Below are 17,821 nucleotides of genomic sequence, written 5' to 3' on the forward strand. Positions count from 1 at the left end.
TTCAAAGTAGCCACCTTTTGCTTTGATGACTGCTTTGCACACTCTTGGCATTCTCTTGATGAGCTTCAAGAGGTAGTCACCGGAAATGGTCTCCCAACAATCTTGAAGGAGTTCCCAGAGATGCTTAGCACTTGTTGGCCCTTTTGCCGTCACTCTGCGGTCCAGCTCACCCCAAATCATCTCGATTGCGTTCAGGTCTGGTGACTATGGAGGCCAGGTCATCTGGCGTAGCACCCCATCACTCTCCTTCTTGGTCAAATAGCCATTACACAGCCTGGAGGTGTGTTTGGGGTCACTGTCCTGTTGAAAAATAAATGATGGTCCAACTAAACGCAAACCGGATGGAATAGCATGCCGCTGCAAGATGCTGTGGTAGCCATGCTGGTTCAGTATGCCTTCAATTTTGAATAAATCCCCAACAGTGTCACTACTGAAGCACCCCCACACCATCACACCTCCTCCTCCATGCTTCATGGTGGGAACCAGGCATGTAGAGTCCATCCGTTCACCTTTTCTGCGTCGCACAAAGACACGGTGGTTGGAACCAAAGATCTCAAATTTGGACTCATCAGACCAAAGCACAGATTTCCACTGGTCTAATGTCCATTCCTTGTGTTCTTTAGCCCAAACAAGTCTCTTCTGCTTGTTGCCTGTCCTTAGCAGTGGTTTCCTAGCAGCTATTTTACCATGAAGGCCTGCTGCACAAAGTCTCCTCTTAACAGTTGTTGTAGAGATATGTCTGCTGCTAGAACTCTGTGTGGCATTGACCTGGTCTCTAATCTGAGCTGCTGTTAAACTGTGATTTCTGAGGCTGGTGACTCAGATAAACTTATCCTCAGAAGCAGAGGTGACTCTTGGTCTTCCTTTTCTGGGGCGGTCCTCATGTGAGCCAGTTTCTTTGTAGCGCTTGATGGTTTTTGCAACTGCACTTGGGGACACTTTCAAAGTTTGCCCAGTTTTTCGGACTGACTGACCTTCATTTCTTAAAGTACTGATGGCCACTCGTTTTTCTTCACTTAGCTGCTTTTTTCTTGCCATAATACAAATTCTAACAGTCTATTCAGTAGGACTATCAGCTGTGTATCCACCTGACTTCTGCACAACACAACTGATGGTCCCAACCCCATTTATAAGGCAAGAAATCCCACTTATTAAACCTGACAGGGCACACCTGTGAAGTGAAAACCATTTCCGGTGACTACCTCTTGAAGCTCATCAAGAGAATGCCAAGAGTGTGCAAAGCAGTCATCAAAGCAAAAGGTGGCTACTTTGAAGAACCGAGAATATAAGACATATTTTCAGTTGTTTCACACTTTTTTGTTAAGTATATAATTCCACATGTGTTAATTCATAGTTTTGATGCCTTCAGTGTGAATGTACAATTTTCAAAGTCATGAAAATACAGAAAAATCTTTAAATGAGAAGGTGTGTCCAAACTTTTGGTCTGTACTGTAGGTGTGAGGGTAAATAAAAATAGAAACATTGTTTACAGTGTCTATGTATCCAGTTACCTTCAGTTCCCTTCTTGCTTGTCTTATCTTATCCTGATGAAGAAGTTAGGCAAAAACTTTGAAACGCGTTGATGATTTTAACTTATAACAGACAATGAACTAATAAAAAGTGATCCAAAAACCCCTCTTTGGGACCAGATGGTATGTCTCTTCCACGTGGACAGCCGGCAGCACAGTGAAAACCGGTCTCTCTTCCTTTATTGTATTCCTGTAAAAAAGAGTAAGACATGTAAAAAATGTTTCTCTTCTTAGAATCCCCCAATGTTATTTTTTAGAAATCAGCAAGTATGACAAAGGGGGTATCCAATGATAAGACGTTGCCCCAGTCTCAGAAACTTCTGCCCTTTTCTATCTTGCGCTTTCCTGTTTCTTTCAGACCTGAAGGATGAATTTCGCCAGGAGCCGTTGGATAAGGTGGTGATCGCAGGGAGGCCGCTGGTGATCAACTGTTCTTCACCTAAAGGACATCCAGAGCCTACTGTGACATGGCGGAAAAATGGAGCCCTGCTGGACAGAAACAACAGCCGATACACGGTACAGAGCAAGGATTATAGTGCAGCGGGAACCAGCGCTCAATAATATACTCGTATGGGAATTTAAGGTTGTCAAACGCCGACTCTTACAAAAGGGAATGGATGTCTGTCCCCACCTCCTCCACAGTCTAGAATTGACCCTTAGAGCAGATCTTACCCTCATTGATGATTTCCCCTTTTTACCCGTAGTTTGCTGACGAGAGCTTCTCCATCCGCCGTACATTGAGCTCGGATGCTGGAGTGTATATGTGTGCGGCATCCAATCAAGCCGGTGAGAGGACAAGTCGCGGTGCTGTGATCTCAGTGCAGGGTGAGTGATGGCTCACAGCTGTATCCCATCAAAAATCATGCAGAAATGACATATGTAAAACAGGAGCAACGTAGAGTATATAGGGCATAAAACAGATTTTTATTAATACATAATTAAAATCTAAACATCAAAATCGTACAGTGTTACAATATGTATTATCAATCCTAATCCAAATCAGAGATAAGGTGCAAAAAAGGCCCCCAAAAAAACACAACATGTGGGCCCTAATAGACATTTAGCTATGCCTCTTGAGAAAGCCTGCAGCTTCAGCGGCGAAACGCGCGTCGGGGCTCCTTCCTGGCCAGGTGATGATTTATCTTTCACCCCTCCATGTTTCCCTATGGTATTAGTCGGTAAGTGGGACCCTTCTTGATTTTTAAGATATGGCAATTATACACACTAGTGGTTATTATAAATGCCAGTGGTCCGCTGGTCATGCACACACAAGTCCTTCGGTGGAGCACTCTGGCTTCACCACACACAGCCTGGAGACTTCATTCTCCAAACCACACCAGAGAAAAAAAAGGGGAGGTTGGGTGAATGACTTTCCACCCCACCCCCATCTCAATGTCATTCACACAAAACCACTCCCATCAAAATGGTGATTAAACCCTCCAACATATAACTTGCTGGAGAAAAGTTATAGTTCAGTTCACTAGGGCTAACAGTCATAGAGAAACATACCTCCCCTTCATACTTCACCAATGACTCTGTCACAGGTAGATTATTACTAAATTGTTTACAAGGTCCGTCCACTGCAATATTCTTCATCATGCAGAGATGCCCCAAACTCCAGAACTGCAATCACTGTTTTGCTGATCACAGTGATTTCACTAGAAGAATAGCGAGTGCTGCTCTGGAGTATAATACAGGATGTTACTCAGGATTAGTACAGGATCAGTAATGTAATGTATGCACACAGGGACTGCACCAGCAGAATAGTGAGTGCAGCTCTGGAGGATAATACAGGATGTAACTCAGGATCAGTAATGTAATGTATGTACACAGTGACTGCACCAGCAGAATAGTGAGTGCAGCTCTGGAGTATAATACAGGATGTAACTCAGGATCAGTAATGTAATGTACACAGTGACTGCACCAGCAGAATAGTGAGTGCAGCTCTAGAGTATAATACAGGATGTAACTCAGGATCAGTACAGGATCAGTAATGTAATGTATGTACACAGTGACTGCACCAGCAGAATAGTGAGTGCAGCTCTGGAGTATAATACAGGATGTAACTCAGGGTCAGTAATGTAATGTATGTACACAGTGACTGCACCAGCAGAATAGTGAGTGCAGCTCTGGGGTATAATACAGGATGTAACTCAGGATCAGTAATGTAATGTATGTACACAGTGACTGCACCAGCAGAATAGTGAGTGCAGCTCTGGAGTATAATACAGGATGTAACTCAGGATCAGTAATGTAATGTACACAGTGACTGCACCAGCAGAATAGTGAGTGCAGCTCTAGAGTATAATACAGGAGGTAACTCAGGATCAGTACAGGATCAATAATGTAATGTATGTACACAGTGACTGCACCAGCAGAATAGTGAGTGCAGCTCTGGAGTATAAAACAGAATGTACATCAGGATCAGTAGTGTAATGTATCTACACAGTGATTCCATCAGCAGAAGTGAGTGCAGTTCTGGAGTATAATACAGGATGTAACTCAGGATCAGTAATGTAATGTATGTACACAGTGACTGCACCAGCAGAATAGTGAGTGCAGCTCTGGAGTATAATACAGGATGTAACTCAGGATCAGTAATGTAATGTATGTACACAGTGACTGCACCAGCAGAATAGTGAGTGCAGCTCTGGGGTATAATACAGGATGTAACTCAGGATCAGTAATGTATGTACACAGTGACTGCACCAGCAGAATAGTGAGTGCAGCTCTGGGGTATAATACAGGATGTAACTCAGGATCAGTAATGTAATGTATGTACACAGTGACTGCACCAGCTGAATAGTGAGTGCAGCTCTGGAGTATAATACAGGATGTAACTCAGGATCAGTAATGTAATGTATGTACACAGTGACTGCACCAGCAGAATAGTGAGTGCAGCTCTGGAGTATAATACAGGATGTAACTCAGGATCAGTAATGTAATGTATGTACACAGTGACTGCACCAGCAGAATAGTGAGTGCAGCTCTGGAGTATAATACAGGATGTAACTCAGGATCAGTAATGTACTGTATGTACACAGTGACTGCACCAGCAGAATAGTGAGTGCAGCTCTGGGGTATAATACAAGATGTAACTCAGGATCAGTAATGTAATGTATGTACACAGTGACTGCACCAGCTGAATAGTGAGTGCAGCTCTGGAGTATAATACAGGATGTAACTCAGGATCAGTAATGTAATGTATGTACACAGTGACTGCACCAGCAGAATAGTGAGTGCAGCTCTGGGGTATAATACAGGATGTAACTCAGGATCAGTAATGTAATGTATGTACACAGTGACTGCACCAGCTGAATAGTGAGTGCAGCTCTGGAGTATAAAACAGGATGTAACTCAGGATCAGTACAGGATCAGTATTGTATGTACACAGTGACTGCACCAGCAGAATAGTGAGTGCAGCTCTGGAGTATAATACATTATGTAACTCAGGATCAGTACAGGATAAGTAATGTACCGTATGTATACAGTGACTGCACCAGTAGAATAGTGAGTGCAGCTCTGGAGTATAATACAGAATGCACATCAGGATCAGTAGTGTAATGTATCTACACAGTGATTCCATCAGCAGAAGTGAGTGCAGCACTGGAGTATAATACAGGAGGTAACTCAGGATCAGTACAGGATCAGTAATGTAATGTATGTACACAATGACTGCACCAGCAGAATAGTGAGTGCAGCTCTGGAGTATAATACAGGATGTAACTCAGGATCAGTACAGGATCAGTAATGTAATGTATGTACACAGTGACTGCACCAGCAGAATAGTGAGTGCAGCTCTGGAGTATAATACAGAATGTAACTCAGGATCAGTAATGTAATGTATGTACACAGTGACTGCACCAGCAGAATAGTGAGTGCAGCTCTGGAGTATAAAACAGGATGTAACTCAGGATCATTATAGTATAAGTAATATAATGTATGTACACAGTGACTGCACCAGCAGAATAGTGAGTGCAGCTCTGGAGTATAATACAGGATGTAAGTCAGGATCAGTAATGTAATGTATGTACACAGTGACTCCACCAGCAGAATAGTGAGTGCAGCTCTGGAGTATCATACAGGATGTAACTCAGGATCAGTAATGTAATGTATGTACACAGTGACTGCACCAGCAGAATAGTGAGTGCAGCTCTGGAGTATAATACAGGATGTAACTCAGGATCAGTAATGTAATGTATGTACACAGTGACTCCACCAGCAGAATAGTGAGTGCAGCTCTGGAGTATAATACAGGAGGTAACTCAGGATCAGTAATGTAATGTATGTACACAGTGACTGTACCAGCAGAATAGTGAGTGCAGCTCTGAAGTATCATACAGGATGTAACTCAGGATCAGTAATGTAATGTATGTACACAGTGACTGCACCAGCAGAATAGTGAGTGCAGCTCTGGAGTATAATACAGGATGTAACTTAGGAACAGTAATGTAATGTATGTACACAGTGACGGCACCAGCAGAATAGTGAGTGCAGCTCTGGAGGATAATACAGGATGTAACTCAGGATCAGTATTATAATGTAAGTACACAGTGACTGCACCAGCAGAATAGTGAGTGCAGCTCTGGAGTATAATACAGGATGTAACTCAGGATCAGTAATGTAATGTATGTACACAGTGACTGCTCCAGCAGAATAGTGAGTGCAGCTCTGGAGTATAATACAGGATGTAACTCAGGATCAGTAATGTAATGTATGTACACAGTGACTCCACCAGCAGAATAGTGAGTGCAGCTCTGGAGTATAATACAGGATGTAACTCAGGATCAGTACAGAAAAGCTTCAGATTAGGTACATGATAATTAATGTATGAAATCTCTAATATGTTATACCTTTCTCAATACTCACGTTGCGTTCCTCCTGTTTCCTGAGATCTCATGTTGTTTTTATTTAGAAATGCCGCAGTTCACAAATAAACCAGCTGATGTGGTTGCAAAACCAGGGAGCCTGGTACAGTTTGCTTGTGGAGCTCAGGGCAACCCCAAACCTTTTGTGCGGTGGAGCAAAGACCAGGGAACACTCCCCATAGGGAGGTAAGTGTCCTTACAGGTGAGTTTATTGATGCTGCGTTTATAGCTAAGACATGGCGACCAATATACAATGGTTATACTTGTATCTCTGGCAGGTATGCAATTACCAATGAGAACACGCTATGTCTACAGCGAGTGACTGTGCAGGACTCGGGGACGTATGTCTGCACAGCAAGAAGCAATATAGGTGCTGTCTCTGCATCCGCAAAGCTTGTGGTACAAGGTAGATATCATCATCTCTCCATATATCTTATATAAATCATATATAGCAAATAAAATCTGTACAGGATGAGGAAAAGTAAAGTATTCAGTGTCTTGGTTTTCTGAATTGCAATTTTTACTGTACTCCAGAGCTGCGCTCACTATTCTGCTGGTGCAGTCACTGTGTACATACATTACATTACTGATCCTGAGTTACATCCTGTATTATACTCCAGAGCTGCACTCACTATTCTGCTGGTGCAGTCACTGTGTACATACATTACATTACTGATCCTGAGTTACATCCTGTATTATACTCTAGAGCTGCACTCACTATTCTGCTGGTGCAGTCACTGTATTACATACATTACATTACTGATCCTGATTTACATCCTGTATTATACCCCAGAGCTGCACTCACTATTCTGCTGGTACAGTCACTGTGTACATACATTACATTACTGATCCTGATTTACATCCTGTATTATACCCCAGAGCTGCACTCACTATTCTGCTGGTGCAGTCACTGTGTACATACATTACATTACTGATCTTGAGTTACCTCCTGTATTATACTCCAGAGCTGCACTCACTATTCTGCTTGTGCAGTCACTGTGTACATACATTACATTACTGATCCTGAGTTACATCCTGTATTATACTGCAGAGCTGCACTCACTATTCTGCTGGTGCAGTCACTGTGTACATACATTACATTACAGATCCTGAGTTACATCCTGTATTATACTCCAAAGCTGCACTCACTATTCTGCTGGTACAGTCACTGTGTACATACATTACATTACTGATCCTGAGTTACATCCTGTATTATACTGCAGAGCTGCACTCACTATTCTGCTGGTGCAGTCACTGTGTACATACATTACATTACTGATCCTGAGTTACATCCTGTATTATACTCCAGAGCTGCACTCACTATTCTGCTGGTGCAGTCACTGTGTACATACATTACATTACAGATCCTGAGTTACATCCTGTATTATACTCCAAAGCTGCACTCACTATTCTGCTGGTGCAGTCACTGTGTACATACATTACATTACTGATCCTGAGTTACATCCTGTATTATACTCCAGAGCTGCACTCACTATTCTGCTGGTGCAGTCACTGTGTACATACATTACATTACTGATCCTGAGTTACATCCTGTATTATACTCCAAAGCTGCACTCACTATTCTGCTGGTGCAGTCACTGTGTACATACATTACATTACTGATCCTGAGTTACCTCCTGTATTATACTCCAGAGCTGCGCTCACTATTCTGCTGGTGCAGTCACTGTGTACATACATTACATTACTGATCCTGAGTTACCTCCTGTATTATACTCCAGAGCTGCGCTCACTATTCTGCTGGTGCAGTCACTGTGTACATACATTACATTACTGATCCTGAGTTACCTCCTGTATTATACTCCAGAGCTGCACTCACTATTCTGCTGGTGCAGTCACTGTGTACATACATTACATTACTGATCCTGAGTTACCTCCTGTATTATACTCCAGAGCTGCACTCACTATTCTACTGGTGCAGTCACTGTGTACATGCATTACATTACTGATCCTGAGTTACATCCTGTATTATACTCCAGAGCTGCGCTCACTATTCTGCTGGTGCAGTCACTGTGTACATACATTACATTACTGATCCTGATTTACCTCCTGTATTATACTCCAGAGCTGCACTCACTATTCTGCTGGTCCAGTCACTGTGTACATACATTACTGATCCTGAGTTACATCCTGTATTATACTCCAGAGCTGCACTCACTATTCTGCTGGTGCAGTCACTGTGTACATACATTACATTACTGATCCTGAGTTACATCCTGTATTATACTCCAGAGCTGCACTCACTATTCTGCTGGTGGAGTCACTGTGTACATACATTACATTACTGATCCTGATTTACATCCTGTATTATACTCCAGAGCTGCACTCACTATTCTGCTGGTCCAGTCACTGTGTACATACATTACTGATCCTGAGTTACATCCTGTATTATACTCCAGAGCTGCACTCACTATTCTGCTGGAGCAGTCACTGTGTACATACATTACATTACTGATCCTGAGTTACATCCTGTATTATACTCCAGAGCTGCACTCACTGTTCTGCTGGAGCAGTCACTGTGTACATACATTACATTACTGATCCTGAGTTACATCCTGTATTATACTCCAGAGCTGCACTCACTATTCTGCTAGTGCAGTCACTGTGTACATACATTACATTACTGATCTTGAGTTACATCCTGTATTATACTCCAGAGCTGCACTCACTATTCTGCTGGAGCAGTCACTGTGTACATACATTACATTACTGATCCTGTACTGATCCTGAGTTACCTAATGTATTATACTCCAGAGCTGCACTCACTATTCTGCTGGTGCAGTCACTGTGTACATACATTACATTACTAATCCTGAGTTACATCCTGTATTATACTCCAGAGCTGCACTCACTATTCTGCTGGTGCAGTCACTGTGTACATACATTACATTACTGATCCTGAGTTACATCCTGTATTATACTCCAGAGCTGCACTCACTATTCTGCTGGTGCAGTCACTGTGTACATACATTACATTACTGATCCTGAGTTATCTCCTGTATTATACTCCAGAGCTGCACTCACTATTCTGCTGGTGCAGTCACGGTGTACATACATTACATTACTGATCCTGAGTTACATCCTGTATTATACTCCAGAGCTGCACTCACTATTCTACTGGTGCAGTCACTGTGTACATACATTACATTACTGATCCTGAGTTACCTACTGTATTATACTCCAGAGCTGCACTCACTATTCTACTGGTGCAGTCACTGTGTACATACATTACATTACTGATCCTGAGTTACATCCTGTTTTATACTCCAGAGCTGCACTCACTATTCTGCTGGTCCAGCCGCTCTCTCTCTCCTCACACACATATTATACATATATACACAATAATAACCACCTACACTGTGACATCTGGTCCGGTTACCAAACAAATAATAACAATATAATAAACAATAACCGACAAATTATATACAAACTAATATATACATTCTTTTTTTTTTTTTTTTTTTTTTAAATAAATAAAATAAATACTAACTATACAAATATATACAAGACAAAACAAAACCCCCCACACTGGAGCCCACCAGTCCCTCCCCGGCACTGACCTGAGAGCTGCTCCTGCGTCTCATGCCTCAGTCCAACGTCCATAGGCCAGATCAGGCAGTGCCAGTTTTTCACCCAAATAACCAGTGTCCCACAAGATGAACCCACCTCCCCCCTTTTCCCTCCACCCAACCTAACACCTCCACCCAAACCCATATATACAATATATACAGAAACAAACAATACAATAACCACAATTGACAAAGCCCAAGTTCGGCGCCTGCAGCCCTACATCACTGTCTACTGATCAATAAAACAAAAATCTATGGTGTCAGCAGCAGCCCACCACCAGGAGAGGAGATGACCAGACTAGGGCACACTAAAAGAAAAGCCCCTCCAGAGGAGAGCGGCCCTCCGTGTACCCAGTCTCTCATACTCCAGAGAACGCACCTTCACCAGGTCACCGAGTATGGTCCTAAACACATCGTCCACTGGGAGGATTTTCCGCTGCGTCGATACTAAGCACCGTGCGTTCCACGTGTGATACCTAACCACTGCGCTAACTAGAAATAAGGTGCAGCTGTCCCGACCACCCAGGTCCCCGAATACTCCATAGGCCCATTCCTCATAAGAGAGACCGGCCAGCCGGGGCCAGCCAATGGAGGCGCCCACCCTCTTGTACACCTCTGTGTTAAAGGGACAACGAAGCAGGAAGTGGTCCATGCTTTCAAGCATGGTACCACAATGCTCCCGAGGACAGTTCCTGTCCTCAGAGCTCCTACACTTCAGATTGTCCCTCACACACAGTTTCCCATGGAAGCAGCGCCAAGCCAAGTCCCAAACCTTCGAGGGGATCCTGATAGAATTCAAAAGATGCAGACCCACCCCAAGATCCCGACTTGGGCAATCCCTGAGCGCCAGAGGCCTCTGAAAATGGGTCAACAGAACCCTTTTGTCAAGGAGCTTCCTTGGCAGAGTCCTGACCTCCCACATTCCCAGACCCCACCGGCGAATTACCTTCAGAACCACGGTAGCGTAAGCCGGGAGATGTCCATGCGGTGTGCGGAGATCCTTCACTTGCCCTCCTGTCTCCCATTCCTGGAAGAAAGGCTGAAACCATCCCTTACAGGAGAATACCCACGGAGGAGCCCTCTCTTTCCAGAGGTTTGCAATATTGATCTTAATGAAGGTATTCACAAGGAATACCACAGGGTTGACCATACCCAACCCTCCTAGTCTCCTCGTACGGTAAGTAACCTCCCTCTTGACCAGGTTCAGTCTATTCCCCCATAACAGTTGAAAGAACAAACTGTAGACCCGAGTCCAGAGAGGCTCTGGCAAGATGCACACACTGCCCAGATAGATCAGCAAAGGGAGCAGGTAAGTTTTGATCAGGTTTACCCTTTCCCTTAGGGTCAAAGACCAACCCTTCCATTGGTTCACCTTCTGAGTGGCGATCTCTAGCCTGCTGTGCCAATTTTGTTTGGGGTAATCCCCCTGGCCAAATTCGATGCCAAGAACTTTTGCAGAGACTTTGGGTTCTGGAAGGGTGTCCGGGAGATCAAAACCAGGATCTCCTCCTCCCAGCCAGAGACTCTCACACTTATCCCGGTTGATCTTAGACCCGGATGCCTCCGAGTAGCGATTTACCTCTGACATCAGCCATTCTGCCTCCCCATCAGAGGAAACAAAAACGGTGACGTCATCGGCATACGCCACCACTCTCAGAGTGGCTTCCGGTGCTGCCCGGTCCATCCCGATCCCAGCTAACGGTCCACGCTCCACCCTCCTAAGAAGTGGGTCAATCGAAAACGCGTACAGTAGCGGGCTCAAGGGACAACCCTGGCGAACACCACACCCAACCTCAAAAGAGCTGCCAATCCAACCGTTCACAAGCGGGAAACTCTCTGCCCCAGCGTACAAGGTCTTAAGCCAATCAACGAACCCCCCCGGCAGGCCATACCTCAGAAGGACAGACCAGAGGTACTCATGATTAACCCGATCAAACGCTTTTGCCTGGTCCAATGACAGCATGTACCCCTTCCAGTGGCCAGCCCTACCCTGCTCCACCGCCTCTCGGACACAGAGTACAGCACTAATTGTACTGCGGCCCAGAACAGAGCAATGCTGGGCCCCCGAAAGGAGCTGGGGTGCAAATTTCACCAGCCGATTAAACAGCACCTTTGCCAAAACCTTCCTGTCTGCATTGAGAAGCGCTATGGGACGCCAATTCTCAATGCAAGATGGGTCCTTACCCTTTGACAAGATGATCAGGGCAGACCTCCTCATTGACTTTGGCAGAGTGCCCGAGGAAAGACACTCATTGAATACTTCAGTCAAGAGGGGAACCAAGGCGTCCTTAAAGGTCTTATAGAATTCAGATGTTAAGCCATCCGGACCGGGAGATTTCTTCAGGGCAAGCCCTTCAATCGCCAACTTAACTTCCTCTTCCCTGATCATCTCTGTCAAAACGCCAAGAGAGGGGTCTACCCCTGGTTCGGGGACGGCTTCAGCCAGAAAAGCAGACATCTCATCCCAATCCAGATCCCTCTTCCCCAAGAGGTGCGAGTAGAAGGATCTGACGACCTCCAGGATCCCCGATCTGGATCTTTTCAGGGACCCCGCAGTGTCAACCAGTCCTGTAACAACTTTACTATTCACTGACATCTTGCAGTTTCTGTAAGGGTCGGGCGAGCGGTACTTCCCGTAATCCCTCTCAAAAACCAAAGATGCGTGTCTATCATACTGACACCTCATTAGCAAAGATTTCACTCTGGAGATCTCCTCGCGGCTACCTCCAGTTGAGACAAGATGCTCGAGTTTCCTCCTCAGGCCCTGATACAGGCGATACCTGTCCAGGCTCCTGAGGCTCGAGAGCTGGCGGAAGAATCTCGCCACCCTTTTCTTGAACATCTCCCACCACTCTGACTTACTACTACAAAGATCCAGTAAGGGTACCTGGCTCTGAAGAAAATCCTCAAAGGACTGTCTTATCTCCGCTTCTTCCAAGAGAGACGAATTGAGCCTTCAAAAGCCTCTTCCCATCCGGGGGGTCTCTGTAACATTCAGGGAAAACAAAATCATACAGTGATCGGAGAACTCCACCTCAACAACAGATACTGCTGAAGAGACGGCTTCCTCCTTTAAATAAAACCTGTCTATCCTGGACCTACAGTTACCTCTATGATAGGTGAACCCCTCGTGGCCTGCGGTGTGCCGGATGTGGACATCCACCAGGCGAGCCTCACTAGCTATACTATTAAGGGCGACGCTATCATAAGTCAGCTTGTCTCTGGAACCTCCTCTATCCCGGGGCCTCGTGACAGTGTTGAAGTCCCCTCCAAAGACGACCTGCCGACTCGTAAAAAGGTAGGGCTTGATCCTCGTAAAGAGACACTTCCGGTCCCACTTAGATTGGGGACCATAAATGTTAATGAGCCGAAGCTCCTGTCCCTTCATGAGGACATCTAATATCAGGCACCTCCCCATTTCTAACTCAATAACCCGTCGGCATTCTACTGGTGCGGTAAAAAGGACCGCCACTCCGCTATACGGCTCGGCCGCAAGAGACCAATAGGAGGGCCCGAGTCTCCACTCCCTCTTAGCTATAAACACCTCTGCCATATTTGGCAGCCTGGTCTCTTGCAAAAAGAAAATGTCAGCTTCAACCCGGCTGAGAAAATCAAAGGCCGCAAATCTAGCCATATTTGACTTAATGCTGGCGACATTAATGGACGCCAGCGTCAACGGAGTGGGTACCGCCATCATTGGTGATTGAATTAGATGGCTTTCTTCTTCCCACTCCCCTTACCCTCTGCCTCAGAGGAGGAATCCTTCCCCCTCTTTAATGACACAGAGGTGTCCATTCCCACATTTTTCCTTCTTTTCTCCTCCTCGTCTCCGGACTCTGGGCCAGTCCCTCCCCCCAAGGACCCTGCATCCCCAGGAGAAGGAGACTCGGCGCCCCCTGTAAGCTCCGCTGAAGCCGGAACCTCACCCTCGGCCTCCTCCTCAGAGGAAGAGATGTTATCAAGGGCTTGGAACCGGTTAGAAAGACCAACCAGAGGGGAGTCAGTTTTACCTTCCTTAGGTACCTTGGTCAGAGTGGGAGAAGATGTTTTATCTCCCTTCTTTTTCTTCTTTTTGGTGCCGAGCTTACGCTTGTTCTCTAGCCACCGCTTATTATCCTCATCCATACTTTCATAATGGGAGGATTCTGAGGCAGAGGCGGTTTCCTCCCTGTGGATCCTCCTGACCTCCTCATCCAACTCATCATCCCTCGGGGCCTCAGCAGCAGGACTGGCATCCAGGACAGGGGCTGCCCCGGTAGTCTGGGGCTCGCCCCGCTCCCTCTCCTGTCTGCGCTTGTCTAGACGCCTCAGCTGGGCAGGCGTCTTTTTATTGCTTTTCTTCCCTGGCCCCTCGGCTCCCCCACCCCTGCTAGTCCCCTCCCCAGCAGAATCGGCCTCACGGCTTACTCCCACCGGGGTCTCGACTGCATTAGCGAAGGAGCGAGGACAACGGCTGAATGGGTGACCTAACTCACCACACAGGTGGCACCTAATCTCCACACAAGAGGCGGCAAGATGGCCGACACCCCCACACAACGCGCATTTCTGCACGGTGCAGTTTGCACTGAAGTGTGTGGGGTCGCCGCACCTGTGACAGAGCTTCGGTTGCCCCTGGTAGAAGACCAGGATACGATCCCTACCCAGGAAGGCAGACGATGGAATGTGGGCAACCGTACCACCTGAACGCTTAAGTTTTACCATAAACGTCCAGGCCCCTGACCAGATACCAAACTCGTCGCGGTTTTTCTTTGGCATCTCCACCACCTCTCCATACCGACCAAGCCACGTCATGATGTCATAGCAAGAAAGCGACTCGTTACGAGTCATCACGGTCACTTTCTTGATCTGGTTTTGGCGAGACACTGCCTGAACGGCAAAGTCTCGCCAGCCGGGCTCATTTTTTGCCAGCTCATAATTCGCCCAGAAGAGCTCAAGCCCCTCCGGCCGAACAAAGCTGATATCAAACTCAGGCGTGGAATAGGGATGTATCAAGGCGTAGATGTCAATCGCCTTGAAGCCCATCCTCAGCAGGAGCTCCACAACTTTAGACCTTGGAGGACATGCATCACTGCCCCTCCACCGAAGACGGACCACATTCCTACGCACACTGCCTGGCCCAGCTGTTGGGAGGGACCACACTGTATCCCCCCCTTTTTGCTCTCGGAAGGCCCCGAGGCCATGCCTCTCTATCCAGAAGGATAGATCAACCTCTCGACCCTCTACCATTAGTGATCTCTCCCCCTTCTTTAGAGCCTCCAGAAGGCGCCGTTGCAACATGCCGTCCCCAAAGCCCGGAGACAAGGAGGATGCCCTATTTGCCCCGGAGGTGACACTGGCATAACTCTGGACAGGTGTTGCCACCCCCGGGGGGGCAACCGGACCAGTGACCACATCAGCCCGAACAGCAACACCATTACCCACCTCCATCTCACCCTCCACCAAACCAGCAACCACACCACTAGACAATGAATTAGCCTCATTCACCCCCACCACCACATTCATTCCTGCTGGACCAGTAACAATGGCGGATGACATTTTGACCTCTGCATCAGGCACAAGGGGCTCAGTCACCTCCATAGAACTGGAGGCGACCTCACCCCCGGTCTTATGTGTGCCCTCCACATCATTGGTCGGTAATTTCCGCTGTTTGGCATTCGGAATAATGTGCCGCTGATCTTTAGATGCTGTTAGGCGCCGCTGATCTTTAGCATCAGGATCTTCCGGACCAGCGACGCCAACACAAAATAGCACTTTCGTGGGAGGACTGGAACGCTCAGCCCCGACAGCCCCCTCACACTGCCGTCGCTTCTCAACTAAGTGATCAGCGGCAACAGCATTCAGAGGTGCCAAGGCTACCGGAGCTGCCCCCGACACCGGGCTGCTCCCCCCTCCCACTGAGGAGTGCACCACAGCATCGTGGCCTGATGGAACGCCTGCCGCCGGGCCGCCCTCAATGTCCAGCCTCTCGGCTGATGCACCTCCTGCTGCGTCCCCGCTACTACAAGCAGAGACGGAGCTCTGCGCCTCACTACCGCGCTCTGTAATCTCCCCGCGCCTTTGCACCGGATCCACAGCAGAACCCGGGCTGGGCTGGGCAACGGGGCTTATACAGCGAGCTGAGCCTGCCGCCGACTCAGGGGGTACAGGGAGGGGGGCATATACGTATCTTACCGCCTCCTGCAGCTTTGGCTTGGTCTTCTTTGCCTTTTTGTGGCCCCCAGGTGCCTCTTCTGGTAGATCGTCACCAAGATGGAAGTTTTGGAGGCACACTGGGGACTCCAGGAGCTTAATCTCCACCATTAGCGCCCCTCCCTGGCCGCTGCTGTCACTGTCCTCCCCAGAGCCGGCAGAACTGCGACCGGATGTCACTGTCGCCTGTCCTGCAGGGAGCTCGCTGCACGTGGCCTGCGGGTGACTTTGCAGGCTGCCAGGTGGGGCTTGCTGCTGGTCATCATCACTCTCATCATCCACCTGGCTCTCAGGCTGCAGCCCTATCTGCCTTTGCTCTCTGGTATCAGCCATTTCTCTAAAGCGGTCTTCATTTATTAGTTTTTCTTTGAAATGACCACTCTGCTCCCTGATGTCAGCTTTCCTCAGTTCCAGCAGGTGAATCTCGCTGGTCAGTCGCTTTACCTCGGCTTGGAGTTTAGCCTTGCTCTGTTTGGAGGCCCCCGCAGCTTTGGCGCTTGTGCAGCGCAGCTCCTCCCGGAGCCTCCTGATGAGCTTACTGGCATCTTCATACTCACGGAGGCGGATCATGACCCGGGAGGCATAGGTGGACACAGACTCCCGGGGTCCCTGCAGCGCCCAACCCCCCTCAGGGAGGTCGGCCTCACCTCCGTGAGCACTCCGCTTTCCTCCGGAAGGAGCACCATCTTGCACGCCGCTGTCAGGCTTTACCTCCATGCTGGAAGCCTTGCGGCTTCTGGGGGTCTCCACAATCCCGGGAGGAGTAGGAGCCACATTGCTGCGACTCCTGGTGCAGCGTCTCACCCCCGAGTCCTCTGATGTGCAGGCCGGTTGCTGGTTTCTTCTGCCCCCCGCCGGCCTGGTTCGGGAAGCAGAAGCCTGGGGCTTGGCTCCTTCACTCATCCCAGAAACGAGCTCTCCCTCCGGGAAAGAGAGAGAGCAGGTCCCCAGGTGGAGAGGTGTTGGTTTCTCAGAGATCAGGAGCTCACAGCAGGATCTGCAGCCACCACACCCGTAATCAGCACACTGACTAGCAGCTGATCAGAGCTGCACCCAGTATACTGCTGGTGGAGTCACTGTGTACATACATTACATTACTGATCCTGAGTTACATCCTGTATTATACTCCAGAGCTGCACTCACTATTCTGCTGGTGCAGTCACTGTGTACATACATTACATTACTGATCCTGAGTTATCTCCTGTATTATACTCCAGAGCTGCACTCACTATTCTGCTGGTGCAGTCACTGTGTACATACATTACATTACTGATCCTGAGTTATCTCCTGTATTATACTCCAGAGCTGCACTCACTATTCTGCTGGTGCAGTCACGGTGTACATACATTACATTACTGATCCTGAGTTACATCCTGTATTATACTCCAGAGCTGCACTCACTATTCTACTGGTGCAGTCACTGTGTACATACATTACATTACTGATCCTGAGTTACATCCTGTATTATACTCCAGAGCTGCACTCACTATTCTACTGGTGCAGTCACTGTGTACATACATTACATTACTGATCCTGAGTTACACCCTGTATTATACTCCAGAGCTGCACTCACTATTCTGCAGGTGCAGTCACTGTGTACATACATTACATTACTGATCCTGAGTTACATCCTGTATTATACTCCAGA

The 17,821-nt window shown here is 47.3% G+C and overlaps 2 protein-coding genes across 4 annotated transcripts in view; one reads left to right on the forward strand and one right to left on the reverse strand.

Annotated features, from left to right (window-relative positions):
- The window catches only part of ROBO4 (roundabout guidance receptor 4), a 174,312-nt gene that overhangs the window by 34,381 nt on the left and 122,110 nt on the right, over positions 1–17,821 (forward strand). For all 3 annotated transcript variants that reach the window (XM_073657366.1, XM_073657367.1, XM_073657368.1), the window contains exons 3-6: positions 1,888–2,045; positions 2,234–2,354; positions 6,445–6,583; positions 6,676–6,803. In XM_073657366.1, the coding sequence (XP_073513467.1) occupies positions 1,888–2,045; positions 2,234–2,354; positions 6,445–6,583; positions 6,676–6,803 (546 nt within the window). The remainder of the gene's footprint in view (positions 1–1,887; positions 2,046–2,233; positions 2,355–6,444; positions 6,584–6,675; positions 6,804–17,821) is intronic.
- Positions 1,533–17,195, reverse strand: LOC141172819 (uncharacterized). The gene is made up of 2 exons (XM_073657369.1): positions 16,156–17,195; positions 1,533–2,372 (listed from the first exon to the last, which is right to left on the reverse strand). The coding sequence occupies exons 1-2, from the start codon at positions 17,074–17,076 to the stop codon at positions 2,367–2,369; spliced, it is 927 nt and encodes a 308-aa protein (XP_073513470.1). The 5' UTR covers positions 17,077–17,195; the 3' UTR covers positions 1,533–2,366.

The sequence above is a fragment of the Phyllobates terribilis genome, unplaced genomic scaffold (assembly GCF_046119375.1).
Source record: "Phyllobates terribilis strain yellow unplaced genomic scaffold, ASM4611937v1 Scaffold_12__6_contigs__length_324123572, whole genome shotgun sequence".
NCBI lineage: Eukaryota > Metazoa > Chordata > Amphibia > Anura > Dendrobatidae > Phyllobates > Phyllobates terribilis.

Bases quoted from the DNA above. Each gene is read 5' to 3' on its own strand.
- LOC141172819 (XM_073657369.1), bottom strand. From the start codon at position 17,076: ATGAGTGAAGGAGCCAAGCCCCAGGCTTCTGCTTCCCGAACCAGGCCG.